Source organism: Musca autumnalis, unplaced genomic scaffold (assembly GCF_047663935.1).
Source record: "Musca autumnalis isolate F117 unplaced genomic scaffold, ASM4766393v1 scaffold_3, whole genome shotgun sequence".
NCBI classification, from domain to species: Eukaryota; Metazoa; Arthropoda; class Insecta; order Diptera; family Muscidae; genus Musca; species Musca autumnalis.
Window position 1 is genome coordinate 199,826 of NW_027411866.1, and position 18,599 is coordinate 218,424.

General features: G+C 34.1%; 1 protein-coding gene across 13 annotated transcripts in view; it reads left to right on the forward strand.

The window, feature by feature from the left end:
• e(y)3 (PHD finger protein enhancer of yellow 3) overlaps positions 1-18,599 on the forward strand; it is a 28,826-nt gene that overhangs the window by 4,482 nt on the left and 5,745 nt on the right. For 12 of the 13 annotated variants that reach the window (XM_073975154.1, XM_073975155.1, XM_073975153.1 and 9 more), the window contains exons 2-4: positions 345-474; positions 545-4,617; positions 4,674-4,888. In XM_073975154.1, coding sequence (XP_073831255.1) covers positions 723-4,617; positions 4,674-4,888 — 4,110 coding nt within the window. In that variant the 5' untranslated portion in view covers positions 345-474; positions 545-722. Of the gene's footprint in view, positions 1-11; positions 62-344; positions 475-544; positions 4,618-4,673; positions 4,889-18,599 lie in introns of those variants that run through there. The other variant, XM_073975166.1, reaches the window with a different exon arrangement.

Sequence of the window (18,599 nt, forward strand, 5' to 3'; positions counted from 1 at the left end):
ACATAGATCATTTGCATATTATATAAATCAATGGTATTATATGGAACCGTTCGGTATTAAGGTAGATATGGGGAAAATATAGCCTCCCGTAATATATATATATATATATATATATATATATATATATATATATATATATATATATATATTTTTATAAGCCAACTTAAATTGCGTTAGGTTATAGCAAACTGAAATTGCTTAATATAGAAGATGTTTTACATATTCCCAGATTATTACATAGGTTATTATCGCATCTTATGTATCTATAAAATAAATATTTCAGTAAACAAACTATTTTGTTAATGATATTTCCACAAATATAATGATTTCTTATTTATTTACAGTGACGTGTCCTATACATATAGTCGAGAGTTCAATAAGAAGTCTAGAATAACTTTCGTCATTGCTGGATTTACTGGAGTAGCATCTCGAAAAGTAAGCTCTAAAACGTGGATTTCATTTAAAATTTTGCAGGTAACAATGATTGTAGCAATGACATACAAATGTATACCCATTTTAAATACTTAATATGCTGTTTTTATAGCTCGTCGTTAATTTCCATAGATAATATCAATGTGGAAATGCTACGCTTTCGGAGATAGACCTTAAATATTGTACAATTGATATAGATAACAATTTGGATTTAATATATAACATTACGTCCAACCAGAATCTAAGGATACGTACGCTAAGAAACAAAAAAAAATTCTCACACTTGAGCAATGAGTGTTACAAATCGAAGAAAGTCGGCAGATTCAGAAACAAACTCAGCAGATCTCGAAACAAATAACGATCAGCGCCATCAACAATTGTTATCTTATATAAGTTGCAGACAAGCTGCCACGGCTTCGAAAAGAAATACCCGATCGCATATAGAAGAAGATCAAGAACAATTAGTAACTTCAACATCAACTGATATTTTATTACCTTTGCAGGCTGAAGGTGAAGGAGAAGAGATTTCTATTGATTTGGAGACGCAGGTTACATCTTCGGCTAGAATTAGTAGCAGCACAAATAATTATGGAATTGTAATAGATTCTTTAGATGAATCCAATTTGCCATCAACATCTGGCAGTGTGAGGATAGGAACCGAATTGCCGCTTCCAAATCGCGTAAATGTTAACAGCTATCGATCTATGAAGCCTCAATCAAATGAAATGGGGACCAAAGATAATAATTCAAAAGTCGTGGACGAGGCTGTGGTCCGAGTTTCTAGAAACAGTATTGCAGGTTGTAATGCTGATTTAAACGATCTTGACGATCAGTCCACTTCTGCAAACAATAATGATGTTGGTTCGGTATCACATGGTGACAAAAATAAAATTAAGCTTAAATTGCCTAAATTAACCGTTAGCGAATCTCATGATCTTTCAAGGAATGAAGAAGATGTACGAAAAGTAGAACCTCTGAAAATAAATTTACTTAATACACAGCATCACAACACTTCAAATGCTCATCACACTCCTAAAATAACTATAAAGCCTATTCTGAAGGAACACACAACAGAAGTTTTAGTGTCTTCTGAAGAATGTTCTTCATCGGCCGAAGATGAAATAGTTTCCAAAATGAACAATACTGACCCTCACATTTTGCCCAAATTAACTATTCGGTCAAAGAATGAGGACAATGGCTCTTCGCATACAACTGTGGTTCCAAAACTCACTATTAAAATAAACGATGCCACTACCTCCTCAATTGAATCGCAAAACAGTACGCCGGCAGCGAATACACCACCTCTACCAAAGTTAACTATTAAGACAGGGCAAGACGGACACACGGAATCTATTATTTCCAATGTTTCCCCTGCTTCATCAATAACATCCGCATCATCTTCTTCGGCTTTAACCTCTCCTGTCATCCCTAGCTCTCCAGCTGTAACGACGTCACTACCAAAATTGACGATAAAACCGCTACAAAAAGGTAACGAACAGCCTTCTATACCAAAATTTTGCATAAAGTCCAATATGCTTTGTACCGACGTCTCAGAAGAATCTGCACTTTCCAAAATTCCAAAACTCACCATTAAAACTGGCCAGGAGCATGCTGTAATTATTACACAACGAAATGATCATATGAAAACAGCAGGTATCCCTAAGCTAACAATTAAAACAAAGTCGTTGGATATACCAGACGATACAGGCGTAGAAGATGACTGCGTTGTTATGGAAAAAATTCCTAAGCTGACAATAAAAACCAATGTTTCAAATGACACATCAAAAGCGAATAAAATAAAAGTTGCTCCAGAAACAGTTTACGATCATATGAATGCGCATTCGCCTAAACAGCAGACTGTGCCTAAGATAACGATAAGCAGACAATCGCATCAAATGGAAAAGCAGTCCGATATTAAGAATAGTGTGTCAAAGATGACATTTAAGTCGCATAACCAAAGTGACTTTTCAATCAAAATTCCATTGAATCGGCAATCTGTAACGGAAGAGAGTGAAGTTAGCAATTATACGGAGCAGGAATTTTATCAGACAACTCAGAACAAAATCATACCAAAACTTACAATAAAAAATTTGGGTTCACCCAAATTAAAAATTGTAGCGGACTCAAAAACTGAAGTTTGCAAAACTGCTAACGCATCAAATTCTCCTGATGGCGTTGACGAATTCAGTGAACTTTTAAAAGTGGGAAATGTAGCAGAAGAATCAAGTAATTCCCAAGAATTTTGTGGATTCAATGATCACACTGTCAATGACTGCTCTGCTAACATCATCGCAACTGACGAACATGTTAATATGCAAATACATTCCGATGATATGGACATTGATGAAAGTCTAAAAATGCATCACAAACCATACACATTTGAAAACAGCCTTCAAAATACAAGTTTGTCACCAAATATGACACATGAATCGGAACGCAATGGCAACATGGCCTTAAAAGAAGATCTGAAAACTCAACATATTATTGATACTGTTGATTTGACTTCTTCTGCAGGTAGTTCGCCCGCTCAATTCAACCGATTTGATTACAATGACGATGAAGAAGGAGATAGAGAAAAATCTATTGGTGTATCTAATGATGCAGAGCCTACCACAAGTATCTTGATGGAACGACTGCAAAGAGAGACCTCAGTTATAAAGAAGGTTGTTACTGAAAGCGGACCTATACACAATACATCGTTGCAAGCTTTGCCAAGTTCTGTTGGTGACTCTTCTACCTCCCTTAAATATCCTCAATTGACTGCAACTTTAATGACCAATGGATCTACTGCAGAAAACTCTGCCGAAAGTATCGTACAAACTACTAAAAGCAATAATGTGGAGAATATAATTGACTCTATAGAAATTCTTGATTCCCCCGAAGGTAGCTCTCAAAATTCTTCCGATGCCCAATTCGAAAATATCTGTGCTCGTATTGGTAATGACGATATTCCAAACGGGTTAAGTTATTCAGAAGATGTTCACCTTCTTGCCATTAACAATAATAATATAAACTTGAAAAGGCATGCTTCGCTGGATACAGAAAGGGCGAATCAGTTAAATACAAGAATTGATAATGGCGTACTAGAATTACCCTCAAAATTAAGAAAAATGCAAGATGACAACACCAGCCTCACAGAAATTGCAAATGAAAACATTTTGTGCCAGACCGAAAATTTGCATGATAATGGACAGAGTATCAACTTACCTATCTATGCGGATAGTCCAGTAACAAATTCAACGATTTCGCAATCTGAGAATTCAATACACCAACGATCGCGAAAACAAAAGCACGAACATTTACTACCGATTCCTGCAGATGAAGAAGTCAGTACTATTCAAACGAACTCTGAAAATGATGATAATAGTGTAAACAACAGCCCAACTCCTATTATCAAGAAGAGAGGTCGACCAAGAAAATCTGATGTGACTGCAATATCTTCGAAGACCAAAGAAGAAACAACTTTAAGTGTAACCGCAAATAATGTTGACAATAAATCGCGTAGAGTTCAACTATTGCGGAAACGTTTAGCTATAGATATGGTTGACGCCGAACAACCAATAACAGGTACTACTGAAATAGATTTACTTGCACGTGTTGAAGGTTTGAGCGAATGTCAAAGCAATGCTGACACTTCAAAGCGAGAACGAAGTCTTCGAACTCCTTTGAGAACCTCAAGAAGAAGCAATACACCGAATTCTCTTCAAAAAGATCAAAGAGATGCCTCCAATATGTTTATATCTTCGTCCGAGGAAAGAAAGAAAATAAAAGAAATAGAATCCAAAAGGGCCTTTATTCATTTCGTAGAATCAAATTCGTCAGCGTCATCTGCAAGTTCCAACTCTTTGTCCACAGTCCCCGTTAACACAATAACTAACACTGGTAATTCGAGCAGCTTATTGCCTTCACAAATAGACTTGACAATGTCTTCCTCGTCATCAAGTAGCAATGGCAGCACAACAAACACAATAACGACGGTAGAGGCAACATCCATGCTTCCTCCCACGACCATATTATCTTCAGACCCTCTGCCAGATGTCGTATTCAAATCGAGCGATTTTTCATCAATAATAGCATCACAACAATTACAAGGGTCGCATTTTTCTTCAAATCCCAAACCAAAATTCAGTGACTTGCAAAGTGAAGAAGTTCAAGATGAAATCAATGGAGCAGACAATTCAGAAGGTTATAAATTGAGTTATATAATTTTCTTAAGAATTTGTTGATTGATAGTTTTGCAGATGATTCCACAGGTTCATCCACTACTCTGAGCCGAGGCAGAGGGCGAATGCGCGGAGGGCGTGGCGGACGAACACCCGGACGAGGCAATCGTTTACATAATGCGGGTCGGGGAGCAGCTGCAACGGCAAAAGCGATAGCTGTAAATAGGCCTCGATGTGTTGGGGCCCTTAAACACACTCCGGACCCAGAGAGGTTAAAGGGATTGTATAGTCCGGTAAGTATATATCTTTAAAATTGTATACGGCTCTACTATATGTATGTATTATTTTTTATAACGAAGTGTGAATTAAGAAATATTCCACTTTAAAATGCCTAAACAATCATAGAAATATAATATAACAAAACCTTTTTATTTTTGCGTTATTAAGGCGAAATTAGTTTTTAGTGATATTAATTTAATTAATTAATTATCTTTCGAGTTGATCTGTTATGACCTAAGATTACATCGAAAAATTAGGAGTCTACCGAAGTCCCACACATCCAACCATTATGCTATTTTATTTTAGTGGGTGGAACGACGGCTAATGTTTCCACACTCTACGCGGCTATGTGGTGGTATTATTGATATTTGTAAAATGTGCAAAAAAGATATAAAGCTTATGTTCATATCATTAAATATTACCGCAAGGAAAATTTGCCTAATGTAAATATTTTGTCCTTTTATTACGTTTGTTTTCGTTTTTTTTACATGTCTCTGTTATGCTACAACGTCGGTATAATTCTTTTTATTATTATTATAACTACTTGTATGTCAAATGCATTTCTTCCACTCTTTATTGATTTATTTGAGCTATTATGACCTAAGAGGTGCATTGAAAAATTATGAGTTCACCGATTCACATTCAACCAAATGGTCAAACAACATTATGTTATTTTTACACGTTTTGTACATATTTAACCGATTTTAACGATCCAATTGACATTGAATTTTTGTGGAATAGATCCTTGAATTCATATATTTCGTTTTTGATACAATATGCCTGTCCGTGTATTCGATAATTTGTAACAAAGACATAAATACAACTAAGACTAGACAAAATGCATGCAACAAAAAAAATGTTTACGAAACTTTGTATAGAAACTATTAGGGTAACCCTAGTACTACCACATAAAATGCAACAATCTGGCAGCATCATAGCAGTGTTGCATGCATCAGTAGTTTTAAGTTATTATCTCTCTCTACTCATTGTCAGTACACAGTCAGTTAGTTACTTTGCAACCACCAATTAATAGACATCTCATCTGTACATATTTCGTCATATTTCATTGTTCTTCATAATTAATACTTTATTTCAACTCATAAAACAACTTAAAGTTTTATTCAATAAATGAATTGATTGTTATGTTTAAACATCGTCTTTCATTCAATCGACCACCTCCGTAAGAACATAACAATTTGGCGACGAGGATTTTGGAACAATATGTATCATTCTCGCTAACAATTTGGCGACGAGGATTTTGGAACAAATATGTATCATTCTCGCTAACAATTTGGCGACGAGGATTGTGAATTGAAAACAGCACTCAGTAACAAAAGGAATTTCACAATTTCATCAGAACTTTCAACAAGGCTGCGTAATAACATCAAGACATCGCACACAATAAAAGTTGTGGCAGGAAGATTTTCAAGGAAAACATCAAAACGCACAGGCGCAAGTTCATCAGGAACATTCTAACAGGAATTTTCAAGAAATCTTCAGCGATCAACACTCACACAAACAACAGTTTGCAGTCTCACACATACAGAATTTTTTTTCAGCTCAACACACACACCATAGCAACGTGGGAAATTTCATCATTTTTGCAGCGCACACATACAGACATACGACGGCAGCGTCTCTAACAAAATTGTAACGGCTGAAAACACAGACACTAGAAAAATCTAGACATGTCGGAACAAGCGAATATTGTAAAATTACTTGCACAGCAGCAAGAGCAAATAGCTAAGCAGCAGGAACAATTTGCGCACCAACAGGAATTACTAAATAAACTCACACAAATCATCGCTGGACAACAAGGTGCAAACGCAGTTTCATCATCAGTTCCAGGTGGAGAATCATCAGTGGCAAAAGCCCACCTCATGGAATCTTTAGCTAATTCCATGACGGATTTTCACTATGAGCCTGACAGTGGTTTATTATTTGAATCGTGGTACAATCGTTTCAAACACATCTTCGAAAGGGAAGCAAGTGCACTGGACGATGCAGACAAAGTAGGACTTTTGTGGAGAAAAATGTCCAATCACATTCATGAACGATTCAAGAATTTCGTGTTACCAAAACAACCTCAAGAACTTTCATTGGCAGACACAATCAAGCATCTTACAAGGCTATTTGGCAGAACAGAAACACAAGTAAGTCTACGATACAAGTGTCTCCAAATCACAAAGATGGAAAATGAAGATTTTAAAGAATACGCTAGTCGTGTCAATCTTCAGTGTGAACTTTTTAAACTGGATGACTTAACTACAGACCAGTTCAAGTGTTTAATTTTCATACTTGGTCTTAAATCATCACAAGACAGTGACATCAGAATCCGTTTATTAAGGCATCTTAATGAAAGTAAGGAAGTAGTCAACTTAGAAAAGCTTGTTGATGAAACACAAAGCATTTTGGATTTGAAAAGTGACACAGCACTAATTGAGGGAAGCCAAAAACAGTGCAACAAAATTGGTAAGCCTCAACAAAAACAAAAGATACCAAAAACAGCATGTTGGTATTGTGGAGATATGCATTATGCAAAACATTGCCCCTACTCCAAGCACAAGTGTACAAAATGTCAACAGATTGGTCACAAAGAAGGATTTTGCAACAGCATGCACAGGCAGAGCAAATCAAAACACAACAACGACAAACATCAACAGAGCAAAACCAACCATGATCAAAATTCAGAACAGAACAATGTGAGTCATCAGAATTTTAACAACAACAAAACAAAATTCAGCACAAAAACAGTATCTACAACAGATCCAGTCAAAATCAAGCAGGCAAGAAAATATGCTACAGTGAGTATTAATTCAAAGCAAGTGAAACTACAGTTGGACACGGCATCAGACATTACCATAATTTCTAAATCAACGTGGAAAAGAATCGGAAAGCCGGATGCATTTGAAACCACAGACACCGCCGAAGATGCAGGTGGCAACAAACTCACATTTTTTGCAAAACTTTTTCCAATAGAAGTGTCAGTTGCAGGAAAATCAAAAATTGTGGATTGTTACATTTCAAATTTGGAATCATTAAATGTCCTAGGCATAGATTGGATTGAGAAATTTAATCTATGGGATATTCCAATAGCAAAATGGTGTCATCAGATCAAGTTCACAGGAACTAAGTCATTGAACAATGTTTATCAAGTACTCAATGCTCACTTTCATCCCAGCCCAAATAGCCAAGTCAAAAAAGCACTCAAAAAAAAAAGGGAAGAGGAAGGAGCGACCGCAAAAGCATCTTCAAGAAGAAAAACTCACAACGTATTCAACGTTCATAAAAATCTATGTTCATCAGTCATGGACAGAAATCAGAAAAAGGAAAGTCAGTATAATTCCAAACACGGAAGTCGCATCAAGGTACATGCAGATCAACTTCAAACAAAAATAGGCGATACTTCTGCTTCATCAAACAAATTATCACCTTTGGACATATTACTTCGAGAATTCAACATTAAATTGCCGTATACAGATTCTACAGCATATCAACCAGAATCATCCACAGACGACAACCAGTTGAAGTAATATCCAGAACCCAGGTTCAAACTTAAAAGGGGAGATATTAGGGTAACCCTAGTACTACCACATAAAATGCAACAATCTGGCAGCATCATAGCAGTGTTGCATGCATCAGTAGTTTTAAGTTATTATCTCTCTCTACTCATTGTCAGTACACAGTCAGTTAGTTACTTTGCAACCACCAATTAATAGACATCTCATCTGTACATATTTCGTCATATTTCATTGTTCTTCATAATTAATACTTTATTTCAACTCATAAAACAACTTAAAGTTTTATTCAATAAATGAATTGATTGTTATGTTTAAACATCGTCTTTCATTCAATCGACCACCTCCGTAAGAACATAACAGAAACATTACCCTTAACAGGTTGCAGTTTATTCAAAATCGCAACCAAGGAGGAACATTTCATGTAATGGTATCAGAAACGAAATTTATGCATTCAAGGATCTATTCAAGAATAGTTCTATGTCAATTGGATCGGTAAATTCGGTTAAATACGTAAAAATGTATTAAAGAAAAAAATGTTATATCACCATATCGTAATATAACATTATGTTAAATTCAAAAGCCATTTACTGAAGAATGAGAGCAAAAATAATTTCTTATCTTGTTGTATTTATGTCTTTGTTTGTAATAATTATTACAAATGTTTCGAATTTTGACAGTTATATAAAGGAAAAGTTGCTGAAAAAAGTGTTTCAGCAACATTTAAGTAATTACGAGGACAAACCTATTAAGTTCCCGGCAACCTACATTTTTCTCCTAAGGGTAATTTTTCTATACATTGTTTCATAAACATTTTGTTGTTGCATACATTTTGTCTAGTCCTATTTGTTCTATATCTTTGGCTAATCTTGGCAACTTTACATATATACCAATTCATTAGATAAATGCAAATTCGTAATTATGGGTTTGTCCTCGTACTTACTAAATGTTACTGAAACAATTTTTCAGCAACTTTTCCTTTATACAACTGTAAAAAATTCGAAACATTTGTAATAAATAAGTGTGTCTGCGTACTCGATAATTTGTAATAATTATTACAAATGTTTCAAATTTGGCAGTTGTATAAAGGAAAAGTTGCTGAAAAAATTGTTTCAGCAACATTTAGTAAGTAAAAAGACACACCAATTATGACAAATTATCGAGTACACGGACAGGCATAAGGTGTGTCTTTTTACTTACTAAATGTTGCTGGAACATTTTTTCAGCAACTTTCCTTTATACAACTGTCAAAATCTGCAAAATTTGTAATAATTATTACTAATTATCACGTAAAAAGACACAGCTATTATGTTAGTTAATTTTAAAATCAAAACTTTTCCTATAGCCCAACTTGGTATTTGACAAGTTTGTGGTGGCTCGAAACGCCAAGACGCTGGCAACCTTGACACTCAGTTGTAGCGGACCCAGGTTCGAATCCTAGCCCGCCTCTTTCTGAATTATTTTATTTTTGCCTTATTAAGGCGAAGGTCATTTATAGTGTTGCTTATTTAATTAATTCTCTCTCGAGTTAAGCTGTTATGGCATAAGAGATACATTGAAAAATCCCATAGTCGTTTTTTTTTGTGTCTTTTTACTTTTACTCCATTACACAACTTTCAAAATGTGCGACATTAGTAATAATTATTGCAAATTATCACGTAAAAAGACAAGGTAATTTGAAATAATAATTACAAATGTTTCTAAAATTGACAGTTGTACAATAGAAAAGTTGCTGAAATGTGTTTCAGCAACATTTAGTAAAAATTAGGTTTGTGGCGTCTTTTATTGCTTTATGATGCTTCGTTCTTTTGTATGTATCGTTTACAATGCAGTGTTGTACATATTTTCAATTGTATTGATAATCGGTAATCGTAATAAAACAATAGGTTTTGTTCGTGAATAAAATATGAGCTTAAAGCTAATTCTACTACAGTGAGTAAAAATACACACCAATTATTGAGTACACGGACAGGCATAATAGAGTACGGGGACAAACCTTAAGTCTGGGCTTTTTAGTTTTATGTCTTTTGGGTCGATCTTGCATTGCCACTAAACTTGAGTTGCGTTGTCAGTTGTCTGCGCGACTGAGATGAAATGTTGTACCATGAATGTCAACTCAACTGGGTGGTCGATAAACATGTTATCGATCAGTGTTTTTCAAACTTGTGACCTCTATTCGCCAAAAAAAATACTATATTTTAATGTTTTGGCTGAGTTTTCGAGCAAATTTGGAAAACAACCCAAGATTGGAATATAACCTGGCCATTGAATCTTCGGATCGTCAAGTTTTTTTGTCCCAAAAAATGATAAGTTCGGTGGAATTATTTTTTGATGATGAAGAAAATGTACAGGACATGACATCTATTAGAAGAAATATGAGGGACAAGTCGAATCCATTGGAATTGCCATCTGCACTGTAAGTTGAAGCTCATCATGGAAAGATCTGTATAATCAGTAAATTTTTTTAGGTTTAAGGCGTATTTTCGATTGAAAATGATGCCGTAGTTTACATTGTGGAAACGTTAAAGGATGACTTCAAAGTAAGTTACAGATCAACAGCAATACCCACACTTTTAAAAGTGTGCGCTGCGTTGAAATTTTTTGCGGAGTGAAATTTCCAATGATTACAACAATTGCATGGCTCAACCTATATTGTCGAACGTATTGAAGGAAGTTGTCCACATGATAAAATATAAATTGTGTCAAAATTGGATCGTTTCGAAACTGTCGGAGGAGGAAACAAGATAAAACAAAAATCATTTTTATTCAAAAACGAAATTCCCTGGTGTTGTCGGCTGTATAGATGGAACCCATGTGCACATTGGATTTGCACTCAATTTATCAATTAATATTTCAACCTGTTATTTTATTGTTATTTTCATCATATTTTTGATAGACAAAATTAATTAATCATGCAAATAATCAACAATTGTTAAGAAAATGCCTTTTTCCTTTCAATTTTACTTCTTTTTTCTTCGAAAATATTCACTGCAACTGAAAATAACTGGTTGCTAAAGAATAGCCGGTTGGTCAACTGAGATTCGCAACTTCAGTTGAAGGTTGCCATACATAAAGTAATTTTGACAACTGACAACTCCACTCAACGATAATTGTTATCGATGATCGACCCCTTTGACAATAGTTTCTTGTGGAGTAAATTGTTGTTGTGGCATTGTAAATAGTTTTATGTCACCAACATTATTTATTTATTTTATTTATTTATTTCAGTGAATGCAAATTTAAGCCCTAGGGCCGATTATAATTAAATTGCAAATTAAACTAATCCAAGTTACATATACATAAAAATATTGTTATCTTAAAAATAAGTTCTAATTATGATAAGTTACTGAGCGTTTGGCAAGTAAAGAACAACTCAAATAGAATGATTATCATGAGATAAATACAAATGATTTTTTTTTTTAATTTTTAGTACATATTTTCTCAATGATTGATTGGCAAGTAGAAAAAAACTACTCAAGTATAATAGTGTTGATGAGATAATAACAAATGTTTTAACGGTTTTAATAGATATTTTCTCAAAATGTATAATAATTTAAAAAAAGCTTAACTATGCGTTGCTATAAATATAACATATATAGAAAAACTACTCATTAGGTGTTTCTTTTTACTTACTTTTTTCATTTTTTGTTTATTGCTTGTACTATACAAAATTTCATTACATTTAACATTAGTTTATACAAGAGTTTAAGAATATAATTCCTGGTTCGATTGACATCTTTCATTGAAGTAGTTTGTCAGGATGTTTAGTCTGTCCTGTACCAATTCGAACCCAGTGAGTTACAACCTTCTAGTAGATTATTGCCAGGGAAGTTTTTAAATCATTTTGAACAGCTTATTTTGCAATTGAATTTTTCTAATATTGCATCTTGCTGATGAAGACCATACTGGATCACAGTACTACATAACTGGTTGAAAAATAGATTTGTATATAAGTAACTTGTTGTTAAGATTCAGTTCCGAATTTCGGTTGATTAAAGGATACAATATGCCTGTCCGTGTTCTCGATAATTTGTAATAATTATTACAAATGGTTCTAAAACTGACAGTTGTATAAAGAAAAAGTTGCTGAAAAATGTGTTTCAGCAACATTTAGTAAGGACGAGGACAAACCTATAATCTTAATCATCTTGTTATTTTACTTACTAAATGTTGCTGATGTAATGTATACTATTGTATGATCGCTTTATATCCGAATAACGGATCCGCAAATAAAGAAGAAGAAGAAGAAGAAATGTTGCTGAAATACTATTTTTTCAGCAACTTTTCCTTTATAAAACATTTGTCCAATTATTACTAATTATTACGTAAAAAGACACAGCTATTCATAACATCCCAGCAAAAAGTTTGCCTCCAAAGATGCAGTTAAATCATATGTACAAGTGATTTGGAAGTGCATCAAATTATAGCGGTATTCACTCATGATGGTAAAGTGGCATTATAGATCTTGTACATCTTGTTAATATTGTAGATCTACAAGTGTTTACAATACCACAACAACAAAATACATGAAAGTTTAATTTACCACATGGTTGTTAATTTACTCGACCTAAAAGTATTGTAAACATTCCATTGTACTTTTACAAGGGTGTACAACAGCTGATTGTTGTGCCATCACTTTGTTGTGAGTATTATTTTATGTCAAAGACATAAATACAACAAGATAAGACATTTTTTTTTGCTATCATTCTTCAGTGAATGGCTTTTGAATTTAACATAATGTTATATCACGATATGGTGATATAACATTTTTTTCTTTTATACATTTTTACGTATTTAACCGAATTTACCGATCCAATTGACATAGAATTATTCTTGAATAGATCCTTGAATTCATAAATTTCGTTTCTGATACCATTACATGAAATGTTCCTCCTTGGTTGCGATTTTGAATTAACTGCAATCTGTTAAGGGTAATGTTTCTACACAAAGTTTCGTAAACATTTTTTTGTTGCATGCATTTTGTCAGGTCTTTATTACTTTATGTCTTTGTTTATGTCGGAGTTTTGTTTTTTGGTCGAAAAATGGGAAAAATAAAAAGAATAATAAAAGATTGGAGGCCAAAAAAATTTTTTTTTTTTTTGAAAAAAAAAAAAATTTAATAAAACTTTTAAATAAAAATTTAATAAAACTTAAACTAAAAGATAGACTTACGACGACGTTAAGATGTTTTGATTTGTTTACGATATTCACAAAAAAGACATGCACACTTCGTTGTAAAAAACCCTGGTACATACAGTCTGTCGCAAAAGTTAGTATACACCGTTGAAACCAAAATGTATTAGGGATAAAAAGCACAATAACTTATTGAAAACAACAAACAATTAGTTTGATTTGAGAGACAAGAAGGTTGTCTTCCGTAATAACAATTAAAAGTGCGCAATATTTGCATACATTAGGAAATGTACGGTTCGAATCCCAAAAAGACCAAAATTTATGTCGCAAAAGTTAGTATACAACGGAGAATCCTCGTGGAACTGTGTAAAAGATTCTTGATATTTTTGAACAAAATGAAACTAAATCTGTACTTATGATCATAAAGAGTATATTAATTGGGTTTAATGGCAGTTATAGTACTTATAGTGGCAAGTCCAACGTACACTGGATCGTAAAATCCACAAAAATTGATCATCTCAAATACAACAATTGTAGCGACAAAATTCCGGGTGTTATGTCCTGTTTATGAATTTTAAAGCCATGAAATGCTCAGAAAAGCTCTAAAGTTTCAATATGGGGTGATCTTGATTGAGTTTCGACTTGTCCTTTTTGAAGAAACGGGAATTTCCTGAAGGAAAACCATACGTTTGAGGCCGTTCTCATTTTGAAACATGTAATAATCCTTAATCCTTACACATAAGGACTTTCCTTTTCAGTTAATTCTCTCACAAATTATTTCCCTTTTCATATTCCTACCAAAAATAAATAGTAGGAGAACCTCAAGTTCTGGCGTAAGCCCTACAGTGATACTCCACCACCACAGAAGGATATGCTAGCTAATTTAAAATTTTAATACACAGCTTTCTCGGCTGCCATAACGCATGGATTGTGCAAAAACGTTCTGAAAAGCTGTGTTTGCTTCACTTAGGACTAAAATACAACTAAATGGATCAGTTAGAAGTAGTTCATTAGACATTAGTAGTACATTAGACACTAGGGATACGAGAAGAATGTCCGATACTGCTAAAAGGCCGGTAGGACAATGTAACTGTAGGGCTTACAACGGACCTTGAGGTTCTCCTACTATTTACTTTTGATGGGAATATGAAAAGGGGCAACATTTGTGAGAAAATTAACTCAAAATGGAAGTCCTTATGTGTAAGGATTAAGGATTATTATATGTTTCAAAAGGACAATGGCCTCAAAAGTATAGGTTTCTTTAAAAAAAATTCCCGTTTTTCAAACAGGACAAGTCGAAACTCGATCACGATCACCCCATATTGAAACTTTAGAGCTTTTCTGAGCATTTCATGTCTTTAGAATTCATAAACAGGACATAACACTCGGAATTTATAGATGACCATTTTTTGTGGATTTTACGATCCAGTGTACGTTGGACTTGTCACTATAAGTACTATAACTGTCATTAAAACCAATTAATATACTCTTTATGATCTTAAGTACAGATTTAGTTTCATTTTGTTCAAAAATATCAAGAATTTTTTACACAGTTCCACGAGGATTCTCCGTTGTATACTAACTTTTGCGACATAAATTTTGGTCTTTTTGGGATTCGAACCGTACATTTGCTAATGTATGCAAATATTGCGCACTTTTAATTGTTATTACGGAAGACAACCTTCTTGTCTATCAAATAAAACTACTTGTTTGTTGTTTTCAATAAGTTATAGTGATATTTATCGCTAATACATTTTGGTTTCAACGGTGTATACTAACTTTTGCGACAGACTGTATAGTACATTAACAAGAGTTGTAAATCTCAACATGAGTGAATACCGCTTATGTATTTTCATTCATGATTTTTACAAGAGCGTGACTACTGAAATATGCACTCCATTAGCATTGCATTTTTACTAACGCTTTGGCATTGCATTTTAACTATCCCTTTGGAATCGCATTTTAACTAACCCTTTAGAGTAGAATAGGTTGCAGTCCAATTTTCATTTTGTTTTTCATTTTTTATTATTTGTGTACAACAAAAATATTACCAACTTTCCCAGTTGTTCGGGTAACTACTCGTAGAAAATAACTTTGCTGGTTACTCGTAAACCAGAGAAATGCATAAGTAGCTGATTTTGGCACTCATAAGCCACATGCTAAAAAACAAGAGTATGTGAGGCTTGCTACTCTAAAAAATAAATGCAAGTGTTGCTTGCCATTCTCAAAATATGTACGAGTGTGGCTAGCCACTCAAAAATAAGTTATTTAAAAATGGATATTTTTTGATACTTGCGTATGCTTTTCCAAGTAGTTTTAAATACGCAATAACATTTTCTGTTATAATTTCTTGATCATCGCACATCAAGTATTGTTTTCAACCCTTGTAATTCAACCGATTGTCTCGTGCTCTCCGAGAGAGTGAGAGCTAAGATCACTTTCTAACACTGATTTCGTTGATGTACACGCCTGGACGTTGTCGTAACAACAGAGAATAACAAATCCAAATGAGAGCCATGTCAGCCGTTGTTTAACAAAGGGACATTACATTACTCTCCCTACAATTCTCTCTCATTTATTTTGGACACCAATGACTGATTGTCAAACGTTAGAAGAATATGCAAAAACACACAAAACATTCCAAGCAAAAAAAAGCATACACAAACGAAAAAATAAAAATAAAATAAAATTACAATTGTTTATTTTTGTAGTGTGGTGTGTGTGCTTCCACTTGATAAGTCAATTGGCCAAATATCTACGATTGCGAGTTTTGCATACAGTGCAAAATACGATGGATACTTGTTTTACTTATTACGCACAAGCAACGGTGGTCTTGATGCGTCGTAATTGTTTTTGTGGTGGTGGAAAAAATACAGAGTGCAAGAAAACACATGCATTAAAAAGCAAAAGGCCTAAACAACTTGTGTGCGCTCAAGTGGCTTCCGAAGGCAAGTGACTTGTTGATGATCTCTGTCGTAAACACCCCTAGTTACCACCCAATCTACTCGCAATGTTATAGACTGGTGAATTTAACATGGGGATGTCATAGGAAGGGGCCTCTTGTCTCCTCACTGCATTACCAGTTATCACCCAATTCGATAGTCGTGTGAAGGCAATTGTTTCTTCATTGCATTACCAGTAACCAGTCAATTCGATAGTCTTCGGAAAGCCACTTGTCCCTTCATTGCATTACCAGTAACCAGTCAATTCGGTAGTCAGAAATTATAGCCAAAATTACTAGTAAGTTGAAGGCAGATAAATGGCTTAATGCATATATGTTTGTAGCCACATTTTATTCTATTGCATGTGTGCAAAAATTTTACAAATGACAATATAATCTTGTATACTTATGGATATGACAGGTCCATCTTGATCCTTGACACTGGAACTAGATCGTTACTACTTGATACAGCGACTTATGTTTATTTGGTCCTTGGAATGTTTTTCTCGTGTGTCCTTCGGATCATTCAAAAGTTCCTGAAATAAAATGTAGACAAGTTTAATGAAATGACGCGATAATGTATTCCGTCAAGATAGATATCGATACTTACCACAGATATATTATAAATATTATTCTTAAATTGTTCATTCTTTCTATGATTTAGCTCGTAACACGTTCATTTTTGGCATCTTAAATCTTTGCGCAACAAACGCATCAAAATACGTTTTTTAATTATGAATAACCAATATGACAGAACATTTTTTTCTGGAAGAATATTTGCCTCCTCATGTAGATGGTCCACCGGAGTCATGAGGAGGCACCCTGCTGTTCTCAGGGCGGTATTCGGAAGTGTACTTATGTTAGTACATATCGCAACTGTGTTTGTTTTCTCCGCTCTCCATTCGATCCAAGCTGTATTGTTCTGGCTTCGTATATTAAAGGCTTTTTTATATTTATTTATATTGTCTTCCCATCGCTAGTTAAAATTAAAAAAAAAATTCTTCATAACATAACAAATTTCATAACAAATTTTTGAAAATGTTAACATGCTTTTCTGTTTTTTGGAAGAATTGATGCCGGTGCGTTTGTAAGAATGTACAAATTGACTTATGTACTTGTAAGGACCTGTAACAACTGCTAATAAAATGTGACGAACGGAGTGCCTTTTTCACGACTTTTTCACGGGTGCAGTTCAATATCTGGATGCTATTAAAAAATTAAAATGTGAGAAATGGATGTCATTCGTTGGATCGCATCCAAATGCGCGAAATGTAGAGATTGCCTTTTTCACGACTCCGTTTTAACTGCATCAAAACGTGCTGTGAAAGAACTAGTCTACATTGCACTACTTTTAATTAATTTTGCCGGGATGTACCTAGGAATACACTGCGACTTTATATCGATTCGTTGAAGCCACTATTATCAATGCCAGCGGCTTTTTCACAACATGTAATCAAATATGTCCTCTGAAAGAATGGCATTGCTATTAACCTAAGAATAACATTGCTAACACCTGTTTCAACCAAAAAATTATATTTAATATAAGTTAAATAATATGGAAAAACTTATCATTAGCAGCAATGGTTATAGCTACGCAATGATTTACAAATAGTTATAGATATTGTACAGGAATTTTGCAAAAAAATATGAAATTGAATACATCCTTTGTTGTGTAGAAATGTGTTTTGGTGATGGCGTAAAGAACTGCCATGTCGCATCTTTGGCATTTGTTGTTGAATTTTTTATTTATCTGGTGGAGCTGTGGAAGCCGGGAAAATATCCGAATTTTCCTTTTTTCTATATTAGTGTGATATGAAGGGCCTCGACAGTCTTGATTTACAAGGTTATAGTGCCTGTGTTGAAAACGTATAGTACGCTTATATATAACCGGATTTAATAAACCGACTGGGTTTGAAATGTCAATTCCAATGCTTATATTTCAAATAAATCCTCATACAGAAGTGAACTCTGCAAAAGGCTACAATTGGTTTGTCTTTTTACGTACTGAACTTTACTGAACATTTTTTCTTCAGTAAAGTTTTGACAATTGTATAATTGAAATGTTGCTAAACATTACTGAAGAAACAATGTTCAGTAAAGTTCAGTACGTAAAAGGACAAACCTAATATAAAC